We start from the raw sequence: 26,781 nt of genomic DNA on the forward strand, positions 1-26,781 counted from the left end.
GGTAGAGACAGGAAGAAGCAGCACTGTCCCCATGCTGGGGCTGGTGGCTTTTCACCTCATCCGATCTGTTCAGGGTGTCAGAAAATCAGACCCAAGGGCCATATGACAGTCATCAGAGCAAGGGCGGGTGGGCTGGGATTCTGCTTGTCCCTGTACCTTCCATGAAGCTGCTGGGCAGGAAAGAGGCCCAAGTGCCCCCGAGCAGTGCAGCGAGTGGGGCAGGGGCAGGCCACACACCAGCCAGCTGGGAAGCTGGACCACAGCCTGGAAGACATTCACTGTTGGTCTTAAATGTGTTTGTGTTTATGTATATATAATTTTTTTAATTTATAAAGGGATATAAAACAAAAGAGAAGCCTCTATACTCCCCAACCCCAGCCTGTGGCCACCCAGATCCCTGCCCTGGAAGAAACCTTATCAATTTCTGATATCCTTCCAGGAATATCTTAGACTACACACACATTTTAATGAGTTTTCTTTAATCTTATACTTCTATAGAAGAACAATCATAAGCATAAGACATAAGAAATGATAAAATACCCATGCACCAACACCCAGATGAAGAAAAAGGAAAAAACCCATTTCTTAAATAAGCTCCATGACACAAAACGTCTGCACACAGATGTTCACAGCCACATTATTCATGATTGCCCAAAGGTGTCCCAAATGCCACCCACCGATGCGTGGATAAAAATCTTGGGTATAGCCATACAACGGAACATTACTTGGCCATAAAAAAGAAGGAAGTAATAATTCCCGCTACAATGGGGAGGAAACTTACAAGCATGCTGGTGAAAGAAACCAGTCAAGAAATGTAAGGTTCTGTTTATATGTAATGCCCAGAATGGACAAACGTATAGGGATGAAAATTGTACTCATGAATGTTTAAGACTAGGGCCCAGGCAGTGCTGGGAGATGACAGCTAAAGGGTATGGAGCTTCTTTTTGAAGCAGTGAAAGTGTTCGGAAACTGATGGTGGTGATTGTTTCACAACTCAGTGAATATACCAAAACCCACGGAGGTGTAGACTTTAAATGGGTGAACTCTGTGGTATGTGAATTCTATTTTAATAAAGCTGTTATTCAAAAACTTAATCCCATGTTCCTCTCCCTCCTCATACTCTTGTGGCCACTCTCCTGAATTTTGTGCCCATGAATGTCTTGCTTTTTCAAGTTTTTTACACACAAAATGGTATCCCTTGACAATATTTCTTTTAATTTGGTAAAATCAGAATCAAACAGCATACCTTCTGCAGCTTGATGATGTTTGCTCACAACTGGCTTCCGTGTTGATGGCTTGCAGCCGTCGTTCATTGGTGTTCATGGTCTTCCCTCTGTAGAAGGCAGCACAGTTCGCTCTCCTGTCTCGTGTCAGTGACATGGGGCGTGCTCCCAGGGTGTCACCGTTACCGACATAAGTGCCTTGAGCATCCTCACGCAAGCCTCCTGGAGCACCTGGAGGCCCTTCTCCAAGACAGGCTTTCCACCCTACTTGACCAAGACCCACAGAGAGAAATCCACTTTATAAGGCATCAGGATATATATACACACTTGAGGTGTATGTCAACCATAAATTGGCACTTGCTGTGGGCACTTGCCATCTACCTCTACTACAAGGACTAAATCACACGTGCTGCTGCAGCTGCTGACTTGCAACTTCCCCTGAAGGGAATGCAGGGTGGAGACTAGGAATGAGGCACTCTGTGCTTTGGAAAATGGGTGGGACAGGTCTTCAGATAGTTAGATGTTTTCAGGAGCTGATTTTATGAGCCCAACCCTTGCATCTCCTCATATCTAGAAAAGCACTAAATCCCCACATGGAGACCTCTGCTCCTCGTGACTAGCAGAAACCCCCTACAAAAATATGTGTTTGGTTGCAGGTACTTCTCCTTCACCAAGATTGCATATATGCTGATTTTGCCCCCACCTCTTTGGAACAGTGTCTCAGAGCTCTCTGGGATGGAGTCTCCCGGGCTGCAGTCCTCATTGTGCCCCAAATAAACTCAACTCGCAACTCTCCTGTTGTGCGTTTTTTTAAGTTGACGGTTTTGGTGACCATGAATAAGGGACCCCGAGTGGACTTCTCTCCTTCGCCTGAACTCTACCAGGAAGCGGAGCCTTGGTACCAGCGGAGGCCCCTCATGCCCATCCAGTTCCTCGGAGAGTCCAGGCGAATTTGGGCTAGTCTCTCTTGGTTCTCGCATCTTGCATGTTGGTTGATGATCCTGAGTTTTATTTGGTCATGTAGCAGATATCTGCCTCCTCCAGGCTGAAATATATGGGGTGGGGGGGGACTCGCTTGAGTGACATGGGGAATACCCACCCAGGTGAAAGACCTTGAGGGGGACTGAAAGATCCGAGGGTTTGCTGAGTTGTAGGAGACTGAGTGGTCTTGGCTGAGTGGTTAGGTGAGAGACATATGACGCTTTTCCTCAATTCAGCTGCCTTAACTGAATTTGTCAGGATAAAAGTGAAGCTATTACATGAGAGCTTTGTTCTGAGACAAGGAACAAGAATTCCTCCCGGCCAGTACAGCTCTCTCAGGTGGCAGAGATTTACGGGAGCGGCAGAAGCACAGTCCTCATACCACGCAGTGCTCCCATAGGGAAACCCACTCATTAATTAAAACACTTGCTCGCCGGGGGTCGCAATAAGAATTGGCCTTTCAGCTGTCCGAGCACCCGCGGTGGTCTTAGACTACCGAAGGGAGGACCGAGGCACGTAAGAGAGCTAAAGTGACTCTGGGGTGATGCCTACAGAAGTTAAGCTCACAAGCAGCACGCTGGCCCACCACACAATTTCGCTAGTGTTTTTTATCCCAGACAAATTCAACTTTAAAATGGGCAATAGAGCCTCTCACAGAAGCATGGGGTGTCAGAAGGCCAGCCTCTTTCTAACACCCCAGCCAGCTTTATGTACGTAGAAAACCTTATACTTGCAAGTACCTACTTAAGTAGGAAAGTTAGACTAAGGGAGCTCTCAACCTAAAATGACCAAATTGGGGTTCGTTTGATATTCCAAAAAAAATTTTTGCTTGCACAGTTATGAAAAAAAAAAGCCGGCTGTAAGATCAAACAGACGGAATGGAATGCTTACTTTGATTGCTATCTAGAAGCTTCTAAAAGTGGAAATCATAGAGTAACTTCTTTGCAGGACACCAACAATTAATTACTTGAAACTATATCAGACCAACTTTTCAAAACCATTAGAAACAAAACAAAGGAAAACGGGGTATCTGTGAAAATTACGAACCTTCAATTGCGTCAGTTGAGTACACAATGCCAGTCAAAGGTGTAATCCACCCTCGTTTAATTCCCAACCAGTAGAAAAAGCTAGCTTGAAAGAAAAAATTCTCTGCAGAATTCTGACCCTAAGGGAATAAGTCCTACTTGGGAGGACCTGATTTTCCCTCCCTCCACCTTGAGACCAGAGTTCTCAGGAACAAATATCTTATCTAAACCATCTCTAATTCCTGAGATTGAAAAGAAAAAACAAAACAAAACTGGAAGAAGCCCTTTAAAAATTTTTTTATTCCAACTGTTTATAAACTAGTGAGATTTTAATATCGTAATAGCTAATTCATGACTAAGTTTGGAACATGAAGCTTGGAGATCTCTCGTTGTGTCTGTCTGGATAGATGTATGTCTCAGTGTGTGTGTTTATCTTTGGATACTGTTGCTGAGGTTAATTTGTAAATGAGCTCTATTTGATTGGCTTCAGGAAAAATAGGCACTTACAAATCCAACAGTTGTAGGTACAAGAGCTAAATAAATTTCAGGTTCACGTGAACTGGGAAATATTTAGCATCAAATTCATACCTGGTATTAATGTTTGTTTGTTGATCCAAAAACAATCCAAAGCCCACCAATTCTTTTACCACTCCCAGAACCTTCCCTATTTATCTTAAGAGGCTTGTAAGTATTAAAGGGGAAACAAAGTCGTCCTAGGAGGAACTTGCTGGTACCTTGGCGATGCAAATGTCTTATCTGCTCATCTAGGGAACACTTATCACTGCCATCCTTTTAAATGCTAATTTGAAAAAAACAATAGGTAAAGTAATTTAGATCTTGACTTCTCAAGGATAAATAGAAATCCTAAGTGTCTGTTTTGCAAGCAGCAGTAAGAGGGTTTAGCCATCTAGATAGGTGACCTTGGTTTGTCCATCTGTTAGAAGCCCATTTGAATCCAGCCCCTTGTAAGGGATGGCTTTTATGTTGTACCTGACTCAGTGCTGAAATTTTGGAATGGGCACTGAAGCCTCTGTGTTTGTGTGTTCATGTGTATCTATATGTGTGTTGTAGGTGTATGGTATTGCCAAAACGAATTCGTAAAAGAGCTCTACCTAACTGGCTTTAAAAAAAAGTAAGTGCTTCTATAAATATTCAGAAATAGAAAATAATCTGACCAGAATGAATTTCAGGTTCATGTCATCTGGAAAATTCAGTACTAAACTGATATCTGGTATTGAAGGTGGCTTAATCTTGTTGGCTGATTAATATAGACATGTTTCAGAGTCATCAACATTAAGTATAAGTTTTTTTTGTTTTTTTTTTGGCACACGGGCTTAGTTGCTCCGAGGCATGTGGGATCTTCCTGGAGCAGGGATCGAACCCGTGTCCCCTGCATTGGCAGGCGGATTCTCAACCACTGCGCCACCTAGGAAGCCCCAAGTATAAGTTTTATATATATATTTTATTGTGCCTAGGTGTAATGTAAGCTGAATAAAATTGTCATGGCTCGAGTGTGGGCTGGAAAACAATTTCCAGACACAAAGCAGTGTAGGAAAAAGTAGGTTTATTGGAAACAAAGGACAGAGAGAGTGAGAAAGACGCTGGAAAATCAGCGGGATGACTTCCTGGAAGACCAAGGAGAGCTGACTCATTCCCCGGCTGGCAGCCAACTTTTATAAGCCCTAGGCAAAGAAAATTCCTGCTGGGAGAATGGCGTTAATCCATTGGTCCGTGTGCCAAAAGGCAAAGGGTGTCATGACGTGATAGGCCAGGATCCTATATGTTGAACGCCTTCCCTAATATGGGGTCGTGTCGTCAGCTCGCCTAAGTCAAGAAATAGAGCCTGAGTTAGGTTACCAACGTTGCTGGGGTGCAGGGGTTGAGCCAACTCTGGAATTGGGTTGCTAGGCCATAAATTAACTCTGACTTTGGTTTAGGGCTCCACAGACTGCCTATATTTAAAGTGTGCAATTTGATATATTTTTTTTTTAGTAATGTATATATGGCAATCCCAGTCTTCCAATTCTCAGAACCCCTTTTCCTTAAGATCTGCTTCCTGCAAGCAAATGTATCTCATAGGGGCAAGGAGTGCCTGAGCCCCACACGCTCCAAGGCACCCACCTCCTGAAGACTTGCCCTGTGGAGTGCAGCACCTCACCTGCCCTGCCCCATGGCTTCTGGCCCAATATTTCCTGGAGCTGTTACAGCGGCCTAGGTGGTGCACCGGGGGTTGGCACCTCTGTGCCTGTAATGCCCCCCTTCATGGAGCAGGAACAGTTGTCCAGGTTTTTGTTGAGAGACTCTGGGTCTCTCAAGCAGGAGCAGATCACAAGGACTCCCTCTTACTCTGACTGCTCCCTGGTGACTTTAAAGCCCCGGTGATTCCATGTTTTGAGGGTGTAGTCACTGACCTTTCCAGATAAAGCAAATCTTTAGTGTCCCTTTAAAAATTATTTAGTGTGTGATAGCTTTTAGTGCCGGAAGGAAAGGGAAAGTGAAACTCTTAACTTTGACATAAAAGCTCCTGGAAGAGCAGCAGAACCCAGACTCAGCCCTGGCCTCGCAATGGCTCCGGTAAGTCCCCTGAAACGTCCATCACTGACCCTGTGGTGGGAGGCAGCTCCCCTCCCAAGAAGGCCTTAGTCTGGCTGCCACCGCCTGTCCTGTGAAGGTTTCATGGAAAAGTGTATTTGTTGTTTAAAAGTCCCTTTTCCTGCAGGACCACCAGGTCTGTGGGCAGAGTGAGCCTCCTCCCTGCATCCGGGGCCGTGAGGGGCAGGGACCTCCGTGGGGAGGTGGTGGGTGCTTTGGGGGTCAAGGGGAAGAAGCTGAGGCGGGGGTTTGGGGGGGACCCTGGACATGAACCGTGAGTGCATCCCACCTCCTCTGCCTCAGCCACTGGGGTTTGGTGCCTTCTCCACCCCCAGGGCATTTGTCCGGCTAGATAAAGTGCACTTGCATTTCAGTATTCTGAGTCTGAAATCTCCCCTCCCAAGTAGCCCACTGTTTCTGAATGAGAGAAGGTTCAGTGGGGGGCAGGCTCCTTAGCTGGTGTGCAGCTGGAAGGGAACAAGCCAGACTCCTGCCTTTACTGAAAATCAACCAGTTCCGGGAAGAGGTGTGTCAGATTTCACAGGAAGTGTGGGGAGGAGTCATCTGGCCTTGCTGTGTCTGCTCTGTGCCTGCATCCAGCCCCATTTCCTTCCCAAGCAGAGACATAGCAGACGTTTAGCCTTTCTACGGCTGCTGTGGTCAGTGCCCTGGCCGTGGTCACAGACATCTGGGGACATTTAGGGATGGAGTGAATAGTCCCTACATGTTCTCCAGATAGAGACCATCTCTGGCCCTGCCCTGGCTGAGGGGGCGCCTTGGGATGAGAGAGCAGAGGAGCTGGGCAGGAGTCCTGGCCTCACGGAGCCTCCAGCCCTCCTGCTTGCACAATTCCTTTGCTCTTGTTCCAAGGCAGGCCCCTCACTGGCTGCTGGAGATGTGGGAAGGGAGGGAGGAGCACACAGGATCCTGCCTGAATGGAGCTCCAAGTGCAGAGGGGGTGCAGACAGGCACAGGGAATCCCAGCATGCCATGACCATGGGGGCGGTCCCTGGAACCTGGGGACCCAGAGGGTGGCAGCTGACCAGGCTGGGGCTGTTGCCATGATAAAGGCTACTCTGTGCACCGAGGCCTTATAGGAATACGGAGACAGAGATTTTGGAGGAAGAGAGAGATGGCTTTATTTTTCTGCCAGGCAGAAGGGAAGACACAGCAGGCTAGCACCTCAAGAACTGTGCCCCTCTCCCTGGGCCTCGGGAATCAGGGAAGATTTTCTATGTGGGGCTCGCCGTCTGGGTAAATAATAAGAGTCCTGGTGGTGAGGATCTTGCATTCTTTTCTTCGGCAAATTCATGGCCAAAGCTGGCATCAGCAGCACAGTAACCGCGACTGGTGTCCCTGAAGTTATGGGCCCATGACCTTCTTTCTGAAATGAAGAGTGTTACCAAGGAGTGTAGGGGGGAAGAAATGCCAGGATCAAGGTGTAATTCGTATGGCGTTAGTGAGTAATCAGCTTTGTGGAGGACAAGTCTAGCTACAAGTGTTTGTTAGTAGTAACAGCTAGAGAATAATCAAGAGTGTTTAACTCTCTCAGGCCAGGTTCTCTTTCTCCTGTAGCTTGTTGATAGTTCTCTTCATTTTCCTTGCTCTCAAGAGGAAGAAGAAAAATCACTTCTATTTGCATTGCAACACTTATTACTTGACATCATATTACTGATTTCCCAAACTGTCTCCTTTTCGAATCAGTAGCCTCCCTGAGGGCTGGGTCTCTGTCTTGCCTTTATGTCCTGGCTTATTCATGGAAACACCCAGTGAAATTCCCTTTTGAAGATCCTAGGAGACCCCCTAGGTCTCACCAAACAATTAATAGATATCTTTTCCTTTGTTCTGGAAAACAAATGGGATTCATAGGTTGTCACCATGGTGCAGTGTTCTGAAACAGCTTCTCAGTAAGGTCTGGGCACTGTCTTCTGGGAAGATAAATTATAATTACTGCAAAAAGACAGTATGATTATTCTGTAAAATTCATTGAAAAGATTTTTTTTCCTGCCATAGGAGTCGCTTGTTTGCAGTTTTAGTGTTTGTATAAATAGAAATGAACTGCTATAGACCCTATTTCATACCACTGTAGAGTTGTGATTGGCTCTTCCCACTACCCATCATTTTTATCCCAGGGGCTGCCATACGTCGGGCAGTCCACTCTCCCCCCTCATCTTTGACAGAATATCCCAGTCAGGCCCACAGAGTTTGGCGCTGGGATGTGTGGAAAGCCCTATGGGTCTGTTCCCTAAGAACAAGCAGGTAAGCAGGAAAGGATAGAGGGGCTGAAACAAGCTCTGATGGGCTCTGTCTCTAGGTGTTCTAAAGAGATTTAAGGTTGGTTTGGACCAGAGAAGCTCATCACGCCTGATTCTGGTCCAAGTCAGAGTGACCCCCACCTGCAGCACTTAGCACAGTGCCTGGTACCAGGACCTCAGTATGTTGAATGAAAGTGATCTTGAACCTCCCTGAGTTTTCTCTGGCTCTGGGCCACTGTGCTCCCCTAACAGGGCGGGGCTCTGAGGAGTATTTCAGCACCCTTCCCACCTTCCCCTAGGCACGCACGCACACTTCACTCTCCCACACACTCGTAATATGATGAGAAATGTATATTTAGCCTTGGTCCTGGGTTCCTGCCACAGAGCTCCTAAAACTCGAGGAATTTCCTCGAGTGATAGAGGCAAGAGAAATGTCATTTGTCATTCAGTATAAGACCCTTTCAACCTACCAGGTGATCAGAGGGCTGGGGGTTGCATTAATCACCAATGGCCAATGGTTTAATCAATTGTGTCTACACTGAAGCCTCCATACAACCCCTAACTAGGGTGTAGGTGAGAGCATGGAGGTGCTGGAGAGAGGTGGTCCCCGGAGGGGGCACGGCAACTCTGTGTCTCTCCCCCCACAGCTCGCCCTCTGCATTTCTGGTTGTTCCTGCCTTGTATGTTTTCTAGTAAACTGCTAATCTAGCAAGTACACTGTTTTCTTGAGCTCTGCAAGCTGTTTCAGCAACTATCGAACCCAAGAAGAGGGCTGAGGGAACCCCTAATTTACAACCATTTGTTCAGAGCACAGGTAACAATCTGCAGCTTGCAATTGGCGTGGAAAGTGTGTGGGGGCTGAGTTTTCTGGACTGAGCCTCTGGGGTCTGCACTAACTCTGGGCCATTAGTGTCAGAATGTGTTAAATTGAGCGATGCCCAGTCCGTGTGCACCGAGGACAGAATTGCTTAGTGTGGGAAACCCACACATCCAGTGCCAGAAGTACTGGTGTGAGCACAGTGCAGAGGAGAATTTTCCTTCGCTTGTCATACAGACACACACACACACACACACACACACACACACACACACACACACCCTCTCATCCTTGGGATGAGCAGCCGGGGGACATTACTGCCAGAGGCTGACACCAATTCTCTGCCAGGCCCTGAGCCAGGTCAGTGAGTGTCTGTGTGACACCCCCCTATTTGACCTCCCCTGGCAGGATCCCCAGATGGAAACTGATCAACTAACCCGTAGCGTTTGCCTGATGGTCAGTGTGGTGGTCAGGACACTGGGCCTGGGTATCAGGCAGCCTAGCATTGAGTCCTGACCATGTCACTCAAGGGCTGTGTGGCTTTGTGAACATTCTTTTGCATCCCTGAGCCTTGATTTCTTCACTCATAACATGGGGTTTACAGCAGTGCCCACCTCATAAGAGGGTTGTGTGAGTTTATTCAGCTGCGCCTGTAAAACCCTGAGCAGAGTGCTTGGCTCAGAGTAAGAGGTCAAGAAATCATATTCCTAGAAAGAGGAACAATAAGGCAGAAACCCCAGCTAATGAAGAAACTCTTCAGGTGTGCACTTTGCAAGTTGTAATGACAGGTGGGCAGGCCCGTAGACCCTGCAGGTGTGGGACACAGCCTTGTGAAGTGGGACTGGCATTGGACTGGCCGGCATGGCTCAGGAGGATGCCCTGGAGCGCTGTGAGCTGGAGGCCACTGAGCTGCCCCCTTCTAGCTGAGCCTGGCCCCTGGTTCCAAGTCCTGGTATCACCTCTAACAGCCCTCTTCTTGGTTTTGCAGCCAGAGCCCCAGCCTGGAGACCTGATCGAGATTTTCCGCCCTTCGTACTGTCACTGGGCCATCTACGTTGGCGATGGATGTGTGATCCACCTGGCCCCCCAAAGTAAGGGCACCCAGGGCTCCACTGTGCTGGGTGGGAGCAGAGGGAGATGGGGGAGCTTTGGTTCACAGGGGACCCCTACATTCTTCTTGCACCCACCCCCGCATTTGGTTCCTGAATGCTTGCTGTGGGGCAATAGTTTTCAAACTGTGCACCTCGGAACCCCAGGGCCATGCAGAGAGACTGAGTTGGGCTTCCAAGAAGGCAGTTCTGCTTTTCATGTATTTTATATATTATGACTTTGTATAAAATACCTTTGATCCTTAAGTGCCAATCTCCTGGGAAGAGCACAGGTGTTTGGGCAGCAGACTTGGCTGTGAATCCAGCTTCACTTTCCACCCTTGGTTTCCTCATCTGTAACCTGAGGTTAAGAATCCTTGACTTGGAGAATTGTTGTGAGAATTCCCCACCCCTTTTCTCAAACTTTTTACTTCAACTGAAGTATAACCTAAATACAGTAAAGTGCACAATGTAGTCAAGTGTATAGTCAGTGAATTAAAAAGATGTATCCATCCATGTGACCATGACCCTATCAAGATCTAGAACATTTCCCCTCCCCAAAGAGGCCCCCTCGTGCCTCTTCCCTATCCTCTCTCCCTCCCTAGAGGCAGCCACTCTTCTAGGTTCTCCTGCTGTAGGTTAGTTGTGCCTGTTCTAGAAGGTCAGGGCAGAGGAATCACACAGCCTGTGCTCTTTTGTGTCCGGTTCTTTCACTGGCCCGTGAGGCCGTCCCTGTTCTGAGTTTTCCACTGCTGTGTGTCTTCGGTTATGTGAATACCCCTCAGTCTGTTACCCATTCTTCTGCTGATGGGCATCGATGCTTCCAGCTGTAGGCTGCTCTGTGAGCAGCTGCTCTGGACATTCTTGGGTGTGTCTCTTACTGACTAAGAATGGTAGCGAAACAAGAGAACTCATCTGTGTTTACAGAGAAAGCAGAAGTACCCTGAGTAGATGTCACCGTCCCTACGTGATCACCCAACCCACCACCATCTGTAACCACATAATCTGCCTTTTCTTCTGTTTCAATGCAAATGTGCCCCTGCCCTTACTTAAAAAGCCAGCCCCCTAGGAGTGTGCCCTGGACACCCTCCTCTTACTTTCACAAACACTTTGCTGTCAAATTCCCCTCTTCCTTCTGTACTATTCTTATTGGCCTATAAACCACTGGACTATCTCCCACTGATCAAACAAACACCCCTTCTCCCTCACATCCTCCCTGCCTAACTTCGGATAGAGCAGATCTCCTGTTTTCCATGGCCTTTGCTGGTTCCTCATTTCCCATCCTCTCTCCTGTTCCCTCCACCAGGGAGTATTTCTCCCTCCTGGAGCAGCTCTTATCAAGGCTACGTCAATACGATCAATATGGTGGTCGCAGCTTATGGGGCTTCTCTGCAGCATTTAACAGGAGGACCTGTCTCTGCTCTTGCCCTGGCACTGCCTTTCTTCCTTTCCTACTGGGCCCTTCTTTCTTGGTGTCCTGTGGAGGGGGGCTCCTCCTCCTCTCCCATATGCCTAATTCTTACTCTTCCCTCATCCGATCCCTTGGCTTCTAATGCTGGCTCTTTGTCATTGTCTCCCTAAGGACATAAAATTAACTTAGGACTAACCCTGCTCAGCTTCAGACATGTGTAACCTGTTGACTGCTTGGCATCTTCACTTGGGTGTCTAATTGGCATATAGAACTTGATACATCCCAGATGGAGGGCTTCAGTGGACAATACCATCCAGTTGCTTAGACTAAAAGTCTAGCATCATCCTTGATCCTTTTTACCCCATGTCTAATCCATTCGGAAATTGGCTTTATCTCCAAAACAGAGGCCCAATCTGATCACTTCCCAGCAACTCCACGGCTGTGTCCTGGGGTACGCTACCATCTTCTCTCACCTGATGCTACTGCAGCTTCTGGTTGTTCTCTCTGCCTCTTGTCCACTTAGACTCAGTCCTTCCTTCATTGGGCATCCAGCATGATGATTCTAAAGTGTAAATCTGACTGTGTCACTCCTCTGCTTAAAATTTCGACTGGCATTTCCATCACACGAAGAATAAATTTGAAATCTGTGCTGTGGCCTGTGAGCCTGGTGTGGTCTGGCCTCTGCCTGCCTCTCTGACCTTCCTGAAGCTTCCTCTTCTCTCCTCCTGGGTCTCTAGACTTCAAACACTTTGCCCTCCTTGCAGCCTCAGGCACGCCACGCTCCTTTCTTCCCGAGGTCCTTGCCTTTGCTCTACATGCTGCTTGTAATGCTCTTTCCTGGCTCTCAGCACAGCTGCCTCCTCTTCATCATTCAAGTCTCAACTCAAATGCCCATTTCTGGGTGTTACTTTCCCCAACCCTGAGTGAGAGCAGCTTCCCCTGGTCATGCTGTCCTCTGGACTTCACTTAATTTTCTCCATAGCATTGTCAGTACCTGAAAGTGTCTTATTTTTTCTATTTGTTCCTTGTCAGTGTCCTTTCACTAGAGTGTAAACTAGTTGAGGGCAGGTGCACTGTCTAGTTCATGTCTGTCTTCAGCACCTTGGACAAGGCTGGGCACCTATTAGGGCCTCAGTATTGTTTGGCTGCACAGAGTGGGTGTAATGGCTGCCCAGGAGGCAGGGAAAGGCATGACAGGGATCTGGGTGGACAAGTGTGACACCCTTCATGGGGTGAGTGATATACCTGAAAGGGAAAAGATGCTTCCATCTTCATCTTCTCATTTGCGCATCCCAGGAATCTCCTGAAATATATGGAGCAAGGGGGACTGACCTGCTGCTGAGAAAAGGGTGGAAAGTAGAGTTGGAAGGAAGCTTCGAGAACCACCCAATAATAATGAGAGTGGACAGTTGCTGGGCACTCAGCCTGTGCCAGGCACTGGTGGAGGCTCGTTACCTAGTCAGTTTCTTTAATTCTGTCAGGTACCAGTTCAGTACTGTATGCACAGGTCGAACTTACTGGCCCCATTCTACGAGGAATTGGGGACTCAGAGAGTTAAGCAACTTGTTGTGGAGGTGGGACTCAAACCCTTACTCTCTCTCTATTCCTTGCCTTGAAACATGATTCTAAAATGTCAAGTCTGAGGTTTCCCAAAATTGAGTCGTAGACTGTTTGCCATATCTATGTGCCCTTTCTGCAATTGTTTGATATTTTCTTTAATAGACTAACTTCAAAAAGTAAAGTAATTCTTTTTAAAGGAACTTTAAATTCCTATATTGATGTGTGTTCATGAATCCATCTTAGTTGGTATTTGTGGATTCCTAGTGTTGGCTCAGCAAAGTTAAGGGACATGTCAAAACCATGCAGTGATGGGACCAGAATCAGAACCCACAGCTTCTGACTGTCAGCTTGTGTCCTCACTCACCAGGGTGGTACCCGTGGTGTGACGTGTAAGGAGGTCCTCACTCTTAGGTGTTGGTTCCTTGACACGGAACTTGCATCCCTGAGAGTTGGTACCTCCTGAAATTCTGTGCTGCAGGCACCTTGCGTGCCTCGCCCCAGTCCCAGCCCTGCTACCTACCCGCCTTAGGGGCTGAAGGTCAATGGGTCTCAGGAGCTCCCCTGATCCAATCCCCATGCTGACCCTTTCCAAAAACTCAGGGTTCAAACACAGAAAACATCTTTTATTTACTTTGCTGAATTCTTCAAGCATTCCTGCCCTATTAGTAACAAGTCTGAATTCTTCTGATTTCCTAAAATCTCAGGATTGTACTCAGGGCAGAGGGGGTTAGTCCTCTTTGGAAAGCCTAGCAGACAAGGACCTAGAATCTGATCAGGCCAACTTGACTTGCTTGTTGCTGTCACATGGTGCTACAGCGGAGGATGGGTCCTGCCCAGTGTAATAGGATGCATCACCAACTGGGAAGAGCCCTGGGGGTTCCCGATTGCAGCAGGGCCACAGATGCTCTTTGAGGGAGAGTGAGCCTCCTCTGTGATGTTCCCTGGGGTCTCCCTCTTTAGTGCAAGCCCACTTTTCAGCCATCATATCCAAAGCTTGCCCCTCCTCACATGGTGTAGGCTGGCTGCCTCGGGAGGGATGCCCAATCTCTGTGCTGGCATCAACGTTCCCTCCTCACCATCCTGGTCTTTGTATTAAACCCAAATCCCTTTCTTCAAGGCAGTTTTATTTCTGGAAACTTGTTGCCCCTTCCAGCCCCTCAGCCTTGGCCAGAGGTGTGCTGGTGTACCCTGTGGACCTCCCTGGTGTCACACCTTTGGGAGGAGCTGTGGGGCTTTGGTCCCTTTGCTCCAGAAAGGATGGGATCCGCTTCTGCAAATCCATCTACTTTTTCTGCAGTCATCAGCTTCCAGTGTGTCGGGAAAGTGTCGTCTTGGTAGGATCGAAAATTTCACCCTCTGTTTCCTCAGGGAGGTGGCTGTGCTCAGGGCCCATATTTGTACAATGAAGAGGGCCCACTGAAGTGTCACATGGTGTACAAGGCCAGCTTCTCTGGCTTAAAAAAATCACAAAAAATCATGGAACTTTACTCCTCCTCCTTTCAGATAAGGAAACCAGGGCCCAGCGACCACAATTTAGCCAAAGCCACACACCGCTGACCTTTTCACATCTGCGCATCCCCTTGTGGATGTGGTGGATGCCAGGCTGGGGGCTGCTCTGAGCGCCGGTGGGTCGGGCCAGGCCAATCCCTCTTTCCTCATCCTGAATCCACAGTCAGTGTCATTCAAGCTGGTTCAGGCAGAGTCCAGGCGGTGCTGACCAACAAAGCCACAGTGAAGAAGGAGTGGCTGTGCGATGTGGCTGGGAGACACCGCTACCGGGTCAACAACAAGCACGATGACAAATACAGGCCGTTGCCTCCCAGCAAAATCATCCAGCGGGCAGAGAAGCTGCTGGGCAAGGAGGTTCCCTACAAGCTGACCAGCAAGAACTATGATGACCTCATCATCAATCTGCGCTACGAGATCCCCCACAGACACCCGGTGAGTCCTCAGGGTGTCCCCATCCCTGGGAACCACACCATTTCCTCACCTGAGCAGGGCATCAGTGTGGGCTGGGCTGGGGTGGAGACAGGGGCACAAACAAGACAGAATAGCAGGGACAGAACCCTGCCCTCCGGGACGGCACAGTCGGGGTGGGGATGGGGGTGGGGAGACGGGCACCGCAGGCCAGTGCGGTCAGGGGACAATAGCCGAGGGCGTGAGCACAGCCATCACTGTCAGCCTGGTTGTCTGGCCCTCCCTGACCCTGACATGGACCCTTCCCACAGCCCCAGAGGCAGGTTTTATTATCCCACTCTACAGGTAGGGAAACTGAGGCTCAGAGCACTTGAGGATGGCCATTCATTTCATCAAACAAATCTGTGTTGTCTCTTTTCCCGAGAGTGGTCTCCATCTGTGCTGATAGGTGGCAGAGGTGCGATTTGAAGCCCAGGTCTCCCTGACACGGCTTTTCCTGCTTGTAGAAAGCACTGTGCTCAGCCTCACTGTAACCCAAGGGACAGTCCCGGGGGCCCCAGGGGAGGCAGTTTTGCTCATTTACTTACTTGATTTTGGCCATGGGCCTTGTCTTTGTTGAATCTCTTTTTCTCCTGGGAAACTAACTTCCTTCCCATGTTCTCTCACTCCTCCCCTCCCTTTCTGGCCCTTCCCCCACATGCCCTCCTTTTTGGGGGGAACATTGTTCCAAAATGTTCTTAGATGCCTGTGGATGCTAAAGAGTATGTTTTTTTTTTTTTTCCTTTCGGTGAAGGGTGAGCTTAAGACGGGTCAGGTAGTTGGTTTTCATTGCTTTTTTATTTTATGAAATGTGGTCTCTTCTTCCTTGGTCAGTGTGGTGGTCAAGAGCGTGGGCTCTTGGAGTCAGGCAGCACTGGCCTACATCTGGGCTCTATCTTTTTCCAGCTTTATGACCTTGGGGGATGAATTCAAGTTCTCTAAAACTTGGTAAAGTTCAAGTGATACTATTGATCTCGGAGGGTTACTGAGCAAATTAAATAAGACACCATTATGCTTAGTAGAGTGGCATCTCGGAAAATGCACTTAATAAATTGTAACAGTTGAAGGAGTCCTAGTGGTCCTCATCTTCATTCTTTTTCTTGGATCACCCAGTGTCTTGTCCCCTGGCCTGTGTGGGCCACAGTGACTGGCTGGGGAGGCATTCACCAGCACCCCTACAAGGATCATGCCCAGCTTCCTCAATCTGCTCTTAACCAGCCGCATTTACTGCACTGACCTGCTTGTTGGTTAGTTCATCCTGTGCTCTGTGATGCTACAGTAGATGTCTTCCAGTGGGCATTCTCTTATTTTTTTCTTCCATCATGTTATTATTAATCAATTAATATATATGTAAATATACACATGTATATAAATACATGTATATTTGATACATATATATGTACATATATACAACGAATATATATGTACATATATATGAATGTGAAAGGTGATTAATATACAAACTGAGGGGTAGCAAGGACACAGCTAGCTAGGTAAGGACTGGGCAATGCTGCCAATGTTTGGTGAAGAGTCCCAGAATCTCTGGGTCACAGTCTAGTTTCAACTTCCCTGACACTTTGTAACAGCTTCTTCCTGGGAATGCTAGTGGGCAGGTCCATGAGAGGAACATTATGAGTCAGATTACAAATGTGATGTAACCAGAAGGCACCTGGGGGAAGATGGCACTCAGCACATCTATCTAGTGGGGACAATAGCTTTCAGAACCTTTGTCTTGAGTCACATTTAATGCATACTGTCATCCTGGTATCTCTCTTTCCTAGCATCCCTTAGCGATGCCCTTCAGTTCTTTCCTGTATTAATGCTTTTATCCTCTGTAACTCATATCTTTCTCTTTCTTGGAGTACTCTCTTGTTTTGGTGGAATACCATCTCTAATAGATTTCGAGAAAGGATGCATTTTAAAAAGACTGTCCATGCCTGAAAATATCTTCATTTGATCCTTCTAGTTGATTGATAGTTTGACTGGGTATGGATTTCTAGGCTGAAAAGAATTTTTTTCAAAAATGTGAAGGTATTGCTCCATTGTCAGCTACTTTATGCTATTGTTGTCAGGAAATCTGAACTGGTTCTGATTTTTGATCCTTTGTATGTGACCAATTTTATCGTTCTGGAAGTGTAGAGAATCTTCTATCTTCAGAGTTTTGAAATTTCACTATGATAAACCTTGCATAGATCTGTTTTCATGAGCTGTGCAGGTACTTGATGACACTTTTCAACCTGGAAATTCTATTCCTTCAGTTCTGGGAAATTTTCCATTTTCTCTTCTGTCATTCTGGAACTCTGATTATTCAGAGGTGTGCCCCTAGACTGCGCCTCTGACTTTCTTATCTTCTCTCCCTTGTTTTCCAATTCTTGATCTTTTTCAATTAAAAAATGAAAAATGAAAAAATAAAAGAATAAAAAATTACAAAACAAACATTTATTGGTATATTTGGGTATAATCGAAGTTTTTTTTTTTTAATTATTTTTTTGGGGGTACACCAAGTTCAGTCATCTGTTTTTATACACATATCCCCATATTCCCTCCCTCTCTCAACTCCCCCCCCACCCTTCCTCAAGTCCCCCCCACACTCCCCATCCCAGTACTCTAAGGCATCTTCCATCCTTGAGTTGGACTCCCTTTGTTATACAACTTCCCACTGGCTATCTATTTAACAGTTGGTATTATGTATATGTCTGTGAATAAAAATATCAGAAGAAAAAGAGAAACATGCTAAATAAATCTGATTTCATCATGGTTGATACTGCATAACAACTCAGGTCTTAATTACACCTGGCTTCTACTTTAGGAAATTTTCACCCTCCTATGCAGCAATAAACTCTAGAGATTACTATACAAACTTCAAAAGCAGTACATATGAAATATGGGGTGCTATGTTAGGAAGATTTTGTAGATTACTGAAACATCTCCTAATCAGCTCATTTTCAGCTATCCTTTAGTGATTATTAATAGGCTAAAGGACAGATTCAGAAGTTTATATAAGTAGAGCATTTTTTATCAATATAAAATTGTTACATAATTTAGTAAAATATGTATGTCAGTACACACAAATAATATTTAGAGCATTCAAGTACAATTTCAAATCAAGACTTTTTTTTATCATTTCCTCTTTTACAAACATCTTCTTACAAAATGAAACAATACAAATTGGACACATCCCCCTTCTCTTCCCAAGGCTTTAGCCCGATGCACTACCCAGCTACTTGAAAGAGGCAGACCCATGACAACAGAACGAAGATAAAACAGCATCGTCGATTCTGCTAGGCTCCCTCACAGAGCATGAAACCAGAATATACTACAGAACAAAAAGAGATGCCATCAAACTGTTTCCAAAGATTTCCTCTTTCATTTCTTGGCCTAGATGAGGGTTTCTCAGCCTCAGCACTGTTGACATTTGGGGCCATTGACAGTGGAGATAAGTCTTCACTGTCATGACGCGCCCTGTGCCTTGCAGGATGTCTAGTAGCATCCGTGGCCTCTACCAGCTTGATCCCTGTAGTATCCCTACCCCCAGGTGTAGGACCCAAAATGTCTGTAGGTATTGGCAAATTTCCCACAGAGGGCAAGCCTGCCCCCCTTGTGAACTACTGGCTGAGGTGAGGAATGATCATAATACGCGGTGTGGTCAAGTTAAAATGTAGCTTCTGCACTTGTCCGTTCTCACCAGAGAGGGTGGATTTAGTGGGTGCTGGACAACGTCCAACAGTAGTTTTGTCTGTAAGAGCTGTCAAAGCAGCAGCTCTCTTTGTCATTTCACTCATGAGGACATTTTTTTGTGCTAACAGAATCTAGTTGGTCATTATGTTTACTGTGTTTAGCAATTTGAAGCAGACTGGATTCTCCTTCATTGGACTATGTGTGACAAATCTAACTTTCCATTTAGAAAGAGAAGCAGTGGATTGAAACTAAAGTATAATTTGTGTTTTCCATGCCTAATGGTATTCTAAAAAAGATTTTCCTTTTTTCCATCTACGTACCTAAAAATACTCAGGTTTCAGAAATGAAAGCTTATTAACTTTTGTAAATAGTTTTCAAACTGAATAGAACTTTCAATAAAGCAACAAGGAGCTACACTCATGCTGAAGTCTACTCTATGTCAGGTAAACTAGGAAGACAAATAGAAATTAAAGATGTGGCCAATAGTAATGTGTATATTACTTAAAGCTGGATACATTGTAGGGTATTGTTTTAAAGTCACTGTAAATATTAAAGCCAAATTCCTGTGCAAACATTTTAAAAGAATTTCTTCTTTTGTAACCTCTCACAGTCTGCATTCAATTGCTTTCTGAATAACACTACTCTTGTTATATCTACTTAGAACATTGCTGAAAGTGAAGACAGCACATTGAAATTGTCTTTTTCCCAAAAGCAATTCCAGGACTTAACTCAGAGTAGCCGTGCAGCATAAGCAGCGAATTGTCTGCAGTCTGATAGGATTACAGTTTGGCCCCTATAAAAAAAGATAATGGGGGACAATTTCTCACTTTCATAATATTCTGATTGAAGACCTCTGAGGTACACCGTGTAGCCCATTTTCACGAGCAGAACTCCTGTAATTTCAGCACAGTGGCAGGGCTGGACCCAGCAGCCTTGCAACAAGAAAATCATCAATGGCATCTCTCCCAGGAAGATCATTCTTTCCATAAAATCTGCACTCTCAGGGCTACCTAGACACCACCCTCTTGCATTTAGTTACACACTTTGACTCTGTAGAAAGCATGAGCACAAACAATGAGGCTATTGCTGTTTTCCTTGACAAAGTACCTTTTGTGTAAACCGGCTCCATCAGCATTTCTTCTCACACGGTGAGGTTCTGCAAATAACTGGGGGCTTATTGTTCCTACCCCATTATGTGCAAACCATTCCTCCCGCCCTGACACGCAGCTTAGCAAGGAAAACACTGGATACAAGTGGTTTTATGCAGTTTCCCTAGCAAGAACTCAACAGAACCACGGTTGCCACAAAGCCAGGCCTAATTGCCTTTAATTTATCAGGAAGGTCTAAGGCCTGAACAGCACTTGGAGCTTAGGTCAGTAGCTTCATTCAGACTTTTGTCGCCATGAGTTCTGCTGCCAAGGACACCAGGTCTGGGTTCCTTGTGATGATAGTTACACTGGTGTATTTCCTGGCATTTCACACAGCTATGCTGGACACGTTTATGACTTAGATAAGCCTGGGCAATGCCAACATATATATTTTTTTAACCACTGAATCTTTCGAAAAGTGTCTCTATGTTGAGCATGTGGGAGTGTTTCACTGACAATGTATAGAACCTCGGCGAGCTCTGTGCTCAGGGTACCAAGGGCAGAGGTGGTGGTTTCATGGAAGGAGGTGGGTTTGGCGTACCAAGCCCATAGTTTCATCCTTTTCATGATTGAGATTCAGGTACACTGTCTTCACTGGGTTTCTTGGCATCAAATGATGAAGAATCTTTCCCTTTTTGGTTCTTGACTCTGCTAAGCGCCTGGCTTGGATTGAGGCTGAGACGCCTTGATCCATGTTCATGACAGTCTTCAAGGGAACAAGTAGAGCTTTGCAGATTTGGGGCGTTGTGCCTTCACTGGGAACAGCCGCTCAAAGTCGAAGGGAGAGTTTGTTCTTTATTTGCATCGTCAGAGGAGCTGCTGCTCCCAGAGCTGGGCCCTGGATGTGCTAGAAAGTGGAAGAGGGCTGGACCTGCTCGCTGTTACTGCTGATCTGGATCGTGGCCCCTCGGTTTTGTGTCCTTCAGGGTTGCTGCTCTACCTGATAGGCCGTGAAGGGCTGAAGTGTTAGATGTGGGGACATCGTGGCTAAGAGGCTGGGAAGGGAGCTGGGGAAAGGGCCACTGGGCACACTGGCCTTCCAGCCAGACTGCACCTGAGGGCAACACACTGTGTGCTGGGAATGGTTTCTCAGCTTTGGAGTGCATCCTCGACACTCACTAGCAGAGGCTCTTTATCTGCACCGAATCAGAAACTGTCAGTGTTATTCGGGCTCAAGTCCATGGCTACCATGTTTCAGCCAGTGGCAGACTGCCAGGTCCTCGAGTTGTGTCTGATAGTGTTGTGCACATCAAATGCACTTGAATACTGAGGTGAAGGCTGTAGCAAACCTATTTTCTAAAAGCTTGTTAAAAGTAGACAACCCCCTGAAATCTGAAATACCAATAGCAACGCTGGGTGCACCTTTAGGCACTTGAGATAAACCAGGTTGAAGATCAGACATCAAAGGTAAAGGGGAACGTTGCAAACAAAGGAAGGATGAATCTGAGCTGTGTGTGTGTGTGTGTGTGTGTGTGTGTCCTCTCAAAGCAATCACCCATCACTGCACAAAGCCAAGCTCTGTTACATCCGTGCAGGCCTGGTTACCTGCATAATAGACTACCAGCATTTTCTGGTGGCTCTTTGCTAAAATGCTTAATTGTCTGTCTTCCTGAAACTGCCTGCAGTCCTTGCCTCCACGCTGGGATGGTTGCATTATCATCTTCGTGGCTTCCCAGTTTTGTAGACAGGGTCCTGACGTTTGAAGTTAGTGGGTACAATAACATTTTGTATCAGGTTCCTGGGCTTACTTGGCATGCCTCTATTCCTTTGTCTTTTGTTCTTTCTGGATAGGGTTTCAAAATTTAATTTTCAGTTTTTCAAGGTAATACATGCACACAATTTGAAAATGCAACTTAGAACAGAAGACAGGATTCCTCACCACACCCCTCTCTACTCCTCCCAGCCCCCATCCCAAGAGGCAACCACTCTTCTCCCTTTTAGTCATTTATTTTGACATTGACTTATTTCTGAATTTCTAAACAATATGGGGTTACTACTTATGTTCTAATGCAAAAATTCTGGGTGTGCTCTTTTGATCTCTTATCATGGTAAGTGAAGATTAAACTAATTAATACCATCATCTCCCCTCCCTCCCCCATTCTCTCAGTGTAACTTCAAAGTACATTTTTCTTAAATAATATTCAATGTTTTCTTTATTTCTATGCAAAATTTACTCACAGCTGAGGGCTGTAGTCTATTATGATAGGTTCCTTCCTTTTTTGAAGGGGTGTATGGTGTTCTTTTTTTCTTGAAGATAACGATTACCTCTTTTCCTTGTTTAGTTTTCCGTATACGTAATGAAAATTCTTCTTATACCATCCAGTTAGCTCTCAGTACAGTTTTCCACACTTGAAATCACATCAAGTAATCTATCAATTCTAGTATATTTTCCTTGGACACATCCATCCTGGAGATGGCGTTCTGCTGTCTACGCTGGTTGGTCCTTGAGTGACTGCATGCTTCACCCTAGGACTTCCCTTTACTGTCATCCTTGGGATTTGCTTTGCCTTTCTCTGGGATTGGATTCCCTGGCTTCGTGGTCTCTTGCTTTCTCACTTCTCTGCTCTTTCTCTTATTTAGGTAGACCGCATCCCCCAGAAGTTGCCTTAGGATGTACAGCAAAATGGTGACAACAGTCACCTCGATATGCCAGGCTCCAATCTGATTGGTTACTGTGTGAGTTTCCTGTGGCTGCTGTAACAAACCACCACAGATTTAGTGCCTTAAAACAACACTCATTTATTGTCTCGTAGTTGTGGAGGTCAGAGGTCAGAAATGGGTCTCCCTGGGCTAAAATCAAGGTGTCAGCAGGGCTGTGTTCTTTTCTGGAGGCTCTCGGGGAGAATCTGTTTTCTAGTCTCTTCCAGCTTCCAGAGGCTGCCTGCATTCCTTGGCTTGTGGCCCCCTTTCATCTTTCAAGTTAGAAGTGGCTGGTTGCATCTTTCTCACATTGTGCCACTCTGACACTGACGTTTCTGCTTCCCTCTTCCATCAGAAACTTTGTGATTACATGGGGCCCACCAGGAAATCCAGGATAATCTTCCTATTCTAAGGTAAACTGATTAGGAACCTTAGTTCCATCTGCAACTGAATTCCCTCTCTCCATGTAGCATAATATACATACAAGTATTAGGAGTTAGGACATATTCTGGAATTAAGACATGGACATCTCTGGGGGCTATTTTTCTGCCTACCAGTTACTGTCTACACCAGGTACAAACTTATGGAGCTGGGATCTCCTCTTGCTGTTATTCTAGAAAATTTCCATCTATTCTCTCCTGCACCAGGGCACTGTCTTCTATATCTCATGTCCTCTTTTTTGGTTTCCTCCCTCCTTTTGTGGAATCTCCTTCAACAGCTTCCTGACAGAGGATGCATGGAAGGTGAATCTTTTGAGACCCTGTATGTCTGAATTATGTTTCAATTTACCCTCCTGCTTGATTTGATAGTCTGTCTGGGTATAGGATTCAGGTTAGAAATTGCTTTCCTCTAGGATGTTGGAGGCATGGGTCTGTGGTTTCCTTGCTTCCAGCATTGCTCATGTGAAATCTGAAGTAATTCTGATTCCTGATCTTTTCTCTGGTCCCTGTTTTTCTCCCCTGCTCTAGAAGGTGTAGCATCTTGTCTTTAGCTGGTGTTCAAAAATCTCACAGCAATGTGCCTGGGCATAGGTCTGCTTTTCTCCCTGAAGATGGGCCTCAGAGCACCATGTCCATCTGAAAATGTACATCTTTTGGTCCTAGTGAATTGTCATGAATTATCTCACTCTTGCTTCCCCTCCTCTGTGTTTCCTCTGTTATCTCTTCTTGGAATGTTTATTGTTCAGATGTTGGACTGCCTGGATGATTCCTTCATTTTTATCTTTGGCATCTTCTTCATCCTTTTTGCTGTTCCCTCTGAGATTTCCTCAACTTTATCTCCAAGTTTCTATTGAGTTTGTCATTTCCATCACATTTTTATTTTTAAAGAACCAATTTTTATTCTATCAACGTTCCATTACTTTAGTAGCACTGTGTTCTTCTTAATTGGATGCACTCTATTTTCTAATGACAGCTTTTAAAGAGATGTTTTCAGGCAACTAAGATCCCCCATGCCACACAGGCAGACAAAAAATGCAAAAAAGTAAAAAATTAATATTTAAAAATTTAAAACAAATATGAAAAGATGTTTTCTTTTCTAGATGTGGTTTCTTTTGTCCAGATTGCTTTTTCCTATGTGTTTTGCTCTCTGTTTTCTATGTTAGAGGTCCTGCTCAGTTTTCTGGTGCATCTTGGTTGTGTGCTCATGGTTAAGGGTAGGGGGCTGCCTGAGTGAGCTGGGAAGTGGCAATGGCCTGTTGACTTCAAGTGTCACACTTCAGGGTGTTCTGGGTAGACTGGGAAACCCCAGTATTGGTATCTTTTCTTGTTTCCACTTGGGCCAGTCAGATTCCCCAGAAAAGTGTTTCTGACTCTTGTGTGGAGGGTAAAGTACTGGAAGCAGAGAGGGATGGGAGGGCCAAGAGTCTCAAGCTAGCATTTTTACGGCCTCTCAATCCCCTGCTGGGGGTATGATCCTCACATCCTCACTTGCACTTCTGTTTTCAGACCCCCAAATCTTCTGACTTTTGTTGTGGTTAGGGATGGGTCCAGAGACCTAGCACGTGCTCTCTCTCTCTCTCACCCACTTCCAGAGGTACCTGGTGATGCTAATACGTGATCTTTTTCAGAGATTCGGTTGTATATAGGAAGTCCCTTACATACAAACCTTCAAGTTGTCTACTTCTTAATAAACGAACATGTGTTCCATCAACTACTTCAGCTTTTCCTCCGTGTCCTATAGCTGACGATCCTTCAGCTCTACCATCTCCCACCTCCTCTCCCTCCTCCAGTCAGTACCTTTTCTTGCCTGTTCACTCAGTGCCAGCCCCTGTCTGCCAGCTGTTGTAGTGTAGTACTGTACTTCTCAAAGTACTCTACTGTAAGAGCAAAAATGTTTTCTTTATTTTTGGTGTTTGTTTTTATGTTTTTCTTGTGTGAAAAGTATTATAAACCTATGACAGTACAGTTCTCTATAGCCAATTGTGTTAGTTGAGTACCTAGGCTCACCTGCTGGCTTATGACCGAGTTGGACTTACGAATGTGCTCTCGCGAGGGAACTCATTTGTCTGTGGGGGACTTACTATAATTAGGATCAATCCTCGGCTTTTCCCACTGTCTTAGCCTTCAGTGTTCTCTGGGGCCTAGTGGAATTAAGCCTATAACAAATGCCTTACTTTACTTTTCTTTTTCTTTTATCCCCGGGGGCGGGGGGGGGGGAGGGTGCAAAAATTTGCCATGTTAATTTTCTTTTATTTTTTTAAAAGCTCTTTATTGGAATATAATTGCTTTACACTCTTGTTGGAGTTCAGGAAGGAGTGAAATTTGACACATGTCCAATTTTTACCCAGAAACTTACTCTTTCACAGTTTTTTTTTCCTAGTGGAAGCAATACAAGTCAGGTATCTCAATAATTTACAGTATAACATCATTATTCTTCATAGTTCAGTCATTTATTTAAGAACATGCAAAGAGCACCTCTGCACCTGGCAGGACTGGGCACTGGGGACAAAGTGAGGATGAGGGCAAGTGAGGGCTTTGCTGGGACGGAGGTCACAGTTTACTGTAGATTCAATAGCAATCCCTCTTCAACTTCTCACTGGCTTTCAGAGCTCCTGGTTGGCCAGCTAGGATTTCAACCACCTGGCTTCACCTCCCTGTCCTTTCCACGGCCACCCTCTGGGGATCTGTGTGCTTTAAATACTCACAAGGTGAAGTGAGTTTCCCTCTTGAGGCCCGTGTATGTCATTGGCCAGCTAGTCCCATCCACCCTTTCTTTCCCCATCCTGCCCTCCTCTCCCCATTTCCCTGCCAAAATGTGTTGACTCCTGAGTTTGTCAAGAAGGCCGAGAGGCATGTGAGGGTCCCGGAGCTGGATATTCTTCTTGAATGTAGAGCCTGTACTCATATTCCTGACATAGGGTCTGATCCACCCTTGTGTCTCTTGCAGGTCAGAAATGTCATCAACACAGCTTTCTTCGGAGGAGCGATGTTCCTGGGAGCCAGCATGGGAGGAGTGGTGGGCCTGGGAATGATCTTGGGAGGAGTTGCTGGCCTGGCAACCACGCTTGTTCGATCCCTGCGCTGAAAATAAAGGAAACAAAAGCAAAGACCAGACGAGAGTGAGGTCTCAGCAGTGATTTTACACTTTCAGGGGGTCTTGTTTTGCTAGAGGGTTTGAGGTTTGGTTTGTGGATTTCATTCTGTTTTAAAATAACGCTTATTTTCACAGAATAAAATAAAGCCCAGTGAGTGAGGATTTTATTGGGGGAAATGCAGCAAGAACTGCCTGCAGTGGAGTCTGTTGAGGGTGCAGCTGGACTCTGTTCCTGCTGATGCCAGGTCGTGTTCTGTGCTTTTGGTGATTTCCTCTCACTTTCTCTTTGAGGGCTGCGTTCTTTCTGAGCAGGACACAGAGTCCAGCTCCGGTTATCTCAAGTAATGGGTGTCTCTAGTGGTGAGGATACAGGTGGGCAGCAAGGGAGACACACAGACCTGACTGATGGGTGAGAACAAGAACCATTGGACACCCAGGACCCTTGGCCTGGAACTAGACCCAGGCTGGCCCCCAGGACTCAGCAGCGGGAGTCTGTAGACGTCCAGTGGGGTTCAAACCGAACCAAACCTCAGCCACAAGGAAGCAGTAAATGCTCTTGCCAATCTTGTAAACCTCCCCTGCTCCTCACAGCTTTCCTCTGCCTTATCGCTGCCACCCCGCAGCACTCTCCTGTCCTCTCCACTTGGGCTTGTCACAACCCACCAAGTTGCTGATCCAACACCCGCTCCTGGGGCTTCTCTTCCCACATCTGCTCAGCTTCATCCCTCCCCCAAGGCCTCCGAGGTGCTCCCAGCGCCAGCATCCCAGAGAGAATCTGATTGGCTCAGCTCACCACACGTAGCTCATCCCACCAATTGATTGGCTGCCACTGGGTCAGGTGGCCCCAAAAGCCAATCAGCTCTGCCCAGTGGG

General features: G+C 46.2%; 1 protein-coding gene across 2 annotated transcripts; it reads left to right on the forward strand.

Moving 5' to 3' along the window:
- Positions 1-5,761: 5,761 nt before the first annotated feature.
- On the forward strand, positions 5,762-25,946 carry LOC130849730 (phospholipase A and acyltransferase 3-like). Of its 2 annotated transcripts, none has more exons than XM_057728866.1 (4): positions 5,762-5,803; positions 9,882-9,984; positions 14,625-14,893; positions 25,762-25,946. In XM_057728866.1, the coding sequence occupies exons 1-4, from the start codon at positions 5,795-5,797 to the stop codon at positions 25,897-25,899; spliced, it is 519 nt and encodes a 172-aa protein (XP_057584849.1). In that variant the 5' UTR covers positions 5,762-5,794; the 3' UTR covers positions 25,900-25,946. The 2 variants fall into 2 exon arrangements, with proteins under 2 accessions (XP_057584849.1, XP_057584850.1); XM_057728867.1 differs by having other exon boundaries at positions 14,640-14,893.
- Positions 25,947-26,781: the final 835 nt, after the last annotated feature.

This window comes from Hippopotamus amphibius, chromosome 3, assembly GCF_030028045.1.
Source record: "Hippopotamus amphibius kiboko isolate mHipAmp2 chromosome 3, mHipAmp2.hap2, whole genome shotgun sequence".
NCBI classification, from domain to species: Eukaryota; Metazoa; Chordata; class Mammalia; order Artiodactyla; family Hippopotamidae; genus Hippopotamus; species Hippopotamus amphibius.

Bases quoted from the DNA above. Each gene is read 5' to 3' on its own strand.
- LOC130849730 (XM_057728866.1), top strand. The intron at 9,985-14,624 runs GTAAGGGCACCC...CTGAATCCACAG, and splicing joins GATCCACCTGGCCCCCCAAA to TCAGTGTCATTCAAGCTGGT. The intron at 14,894-25,761 runs GTGAGTCCTCAG...TGTCTCTTGCAG, and splicing joins AGATCCCCCACAGACACCCG to GTCAGAAATGTCATCAACAC.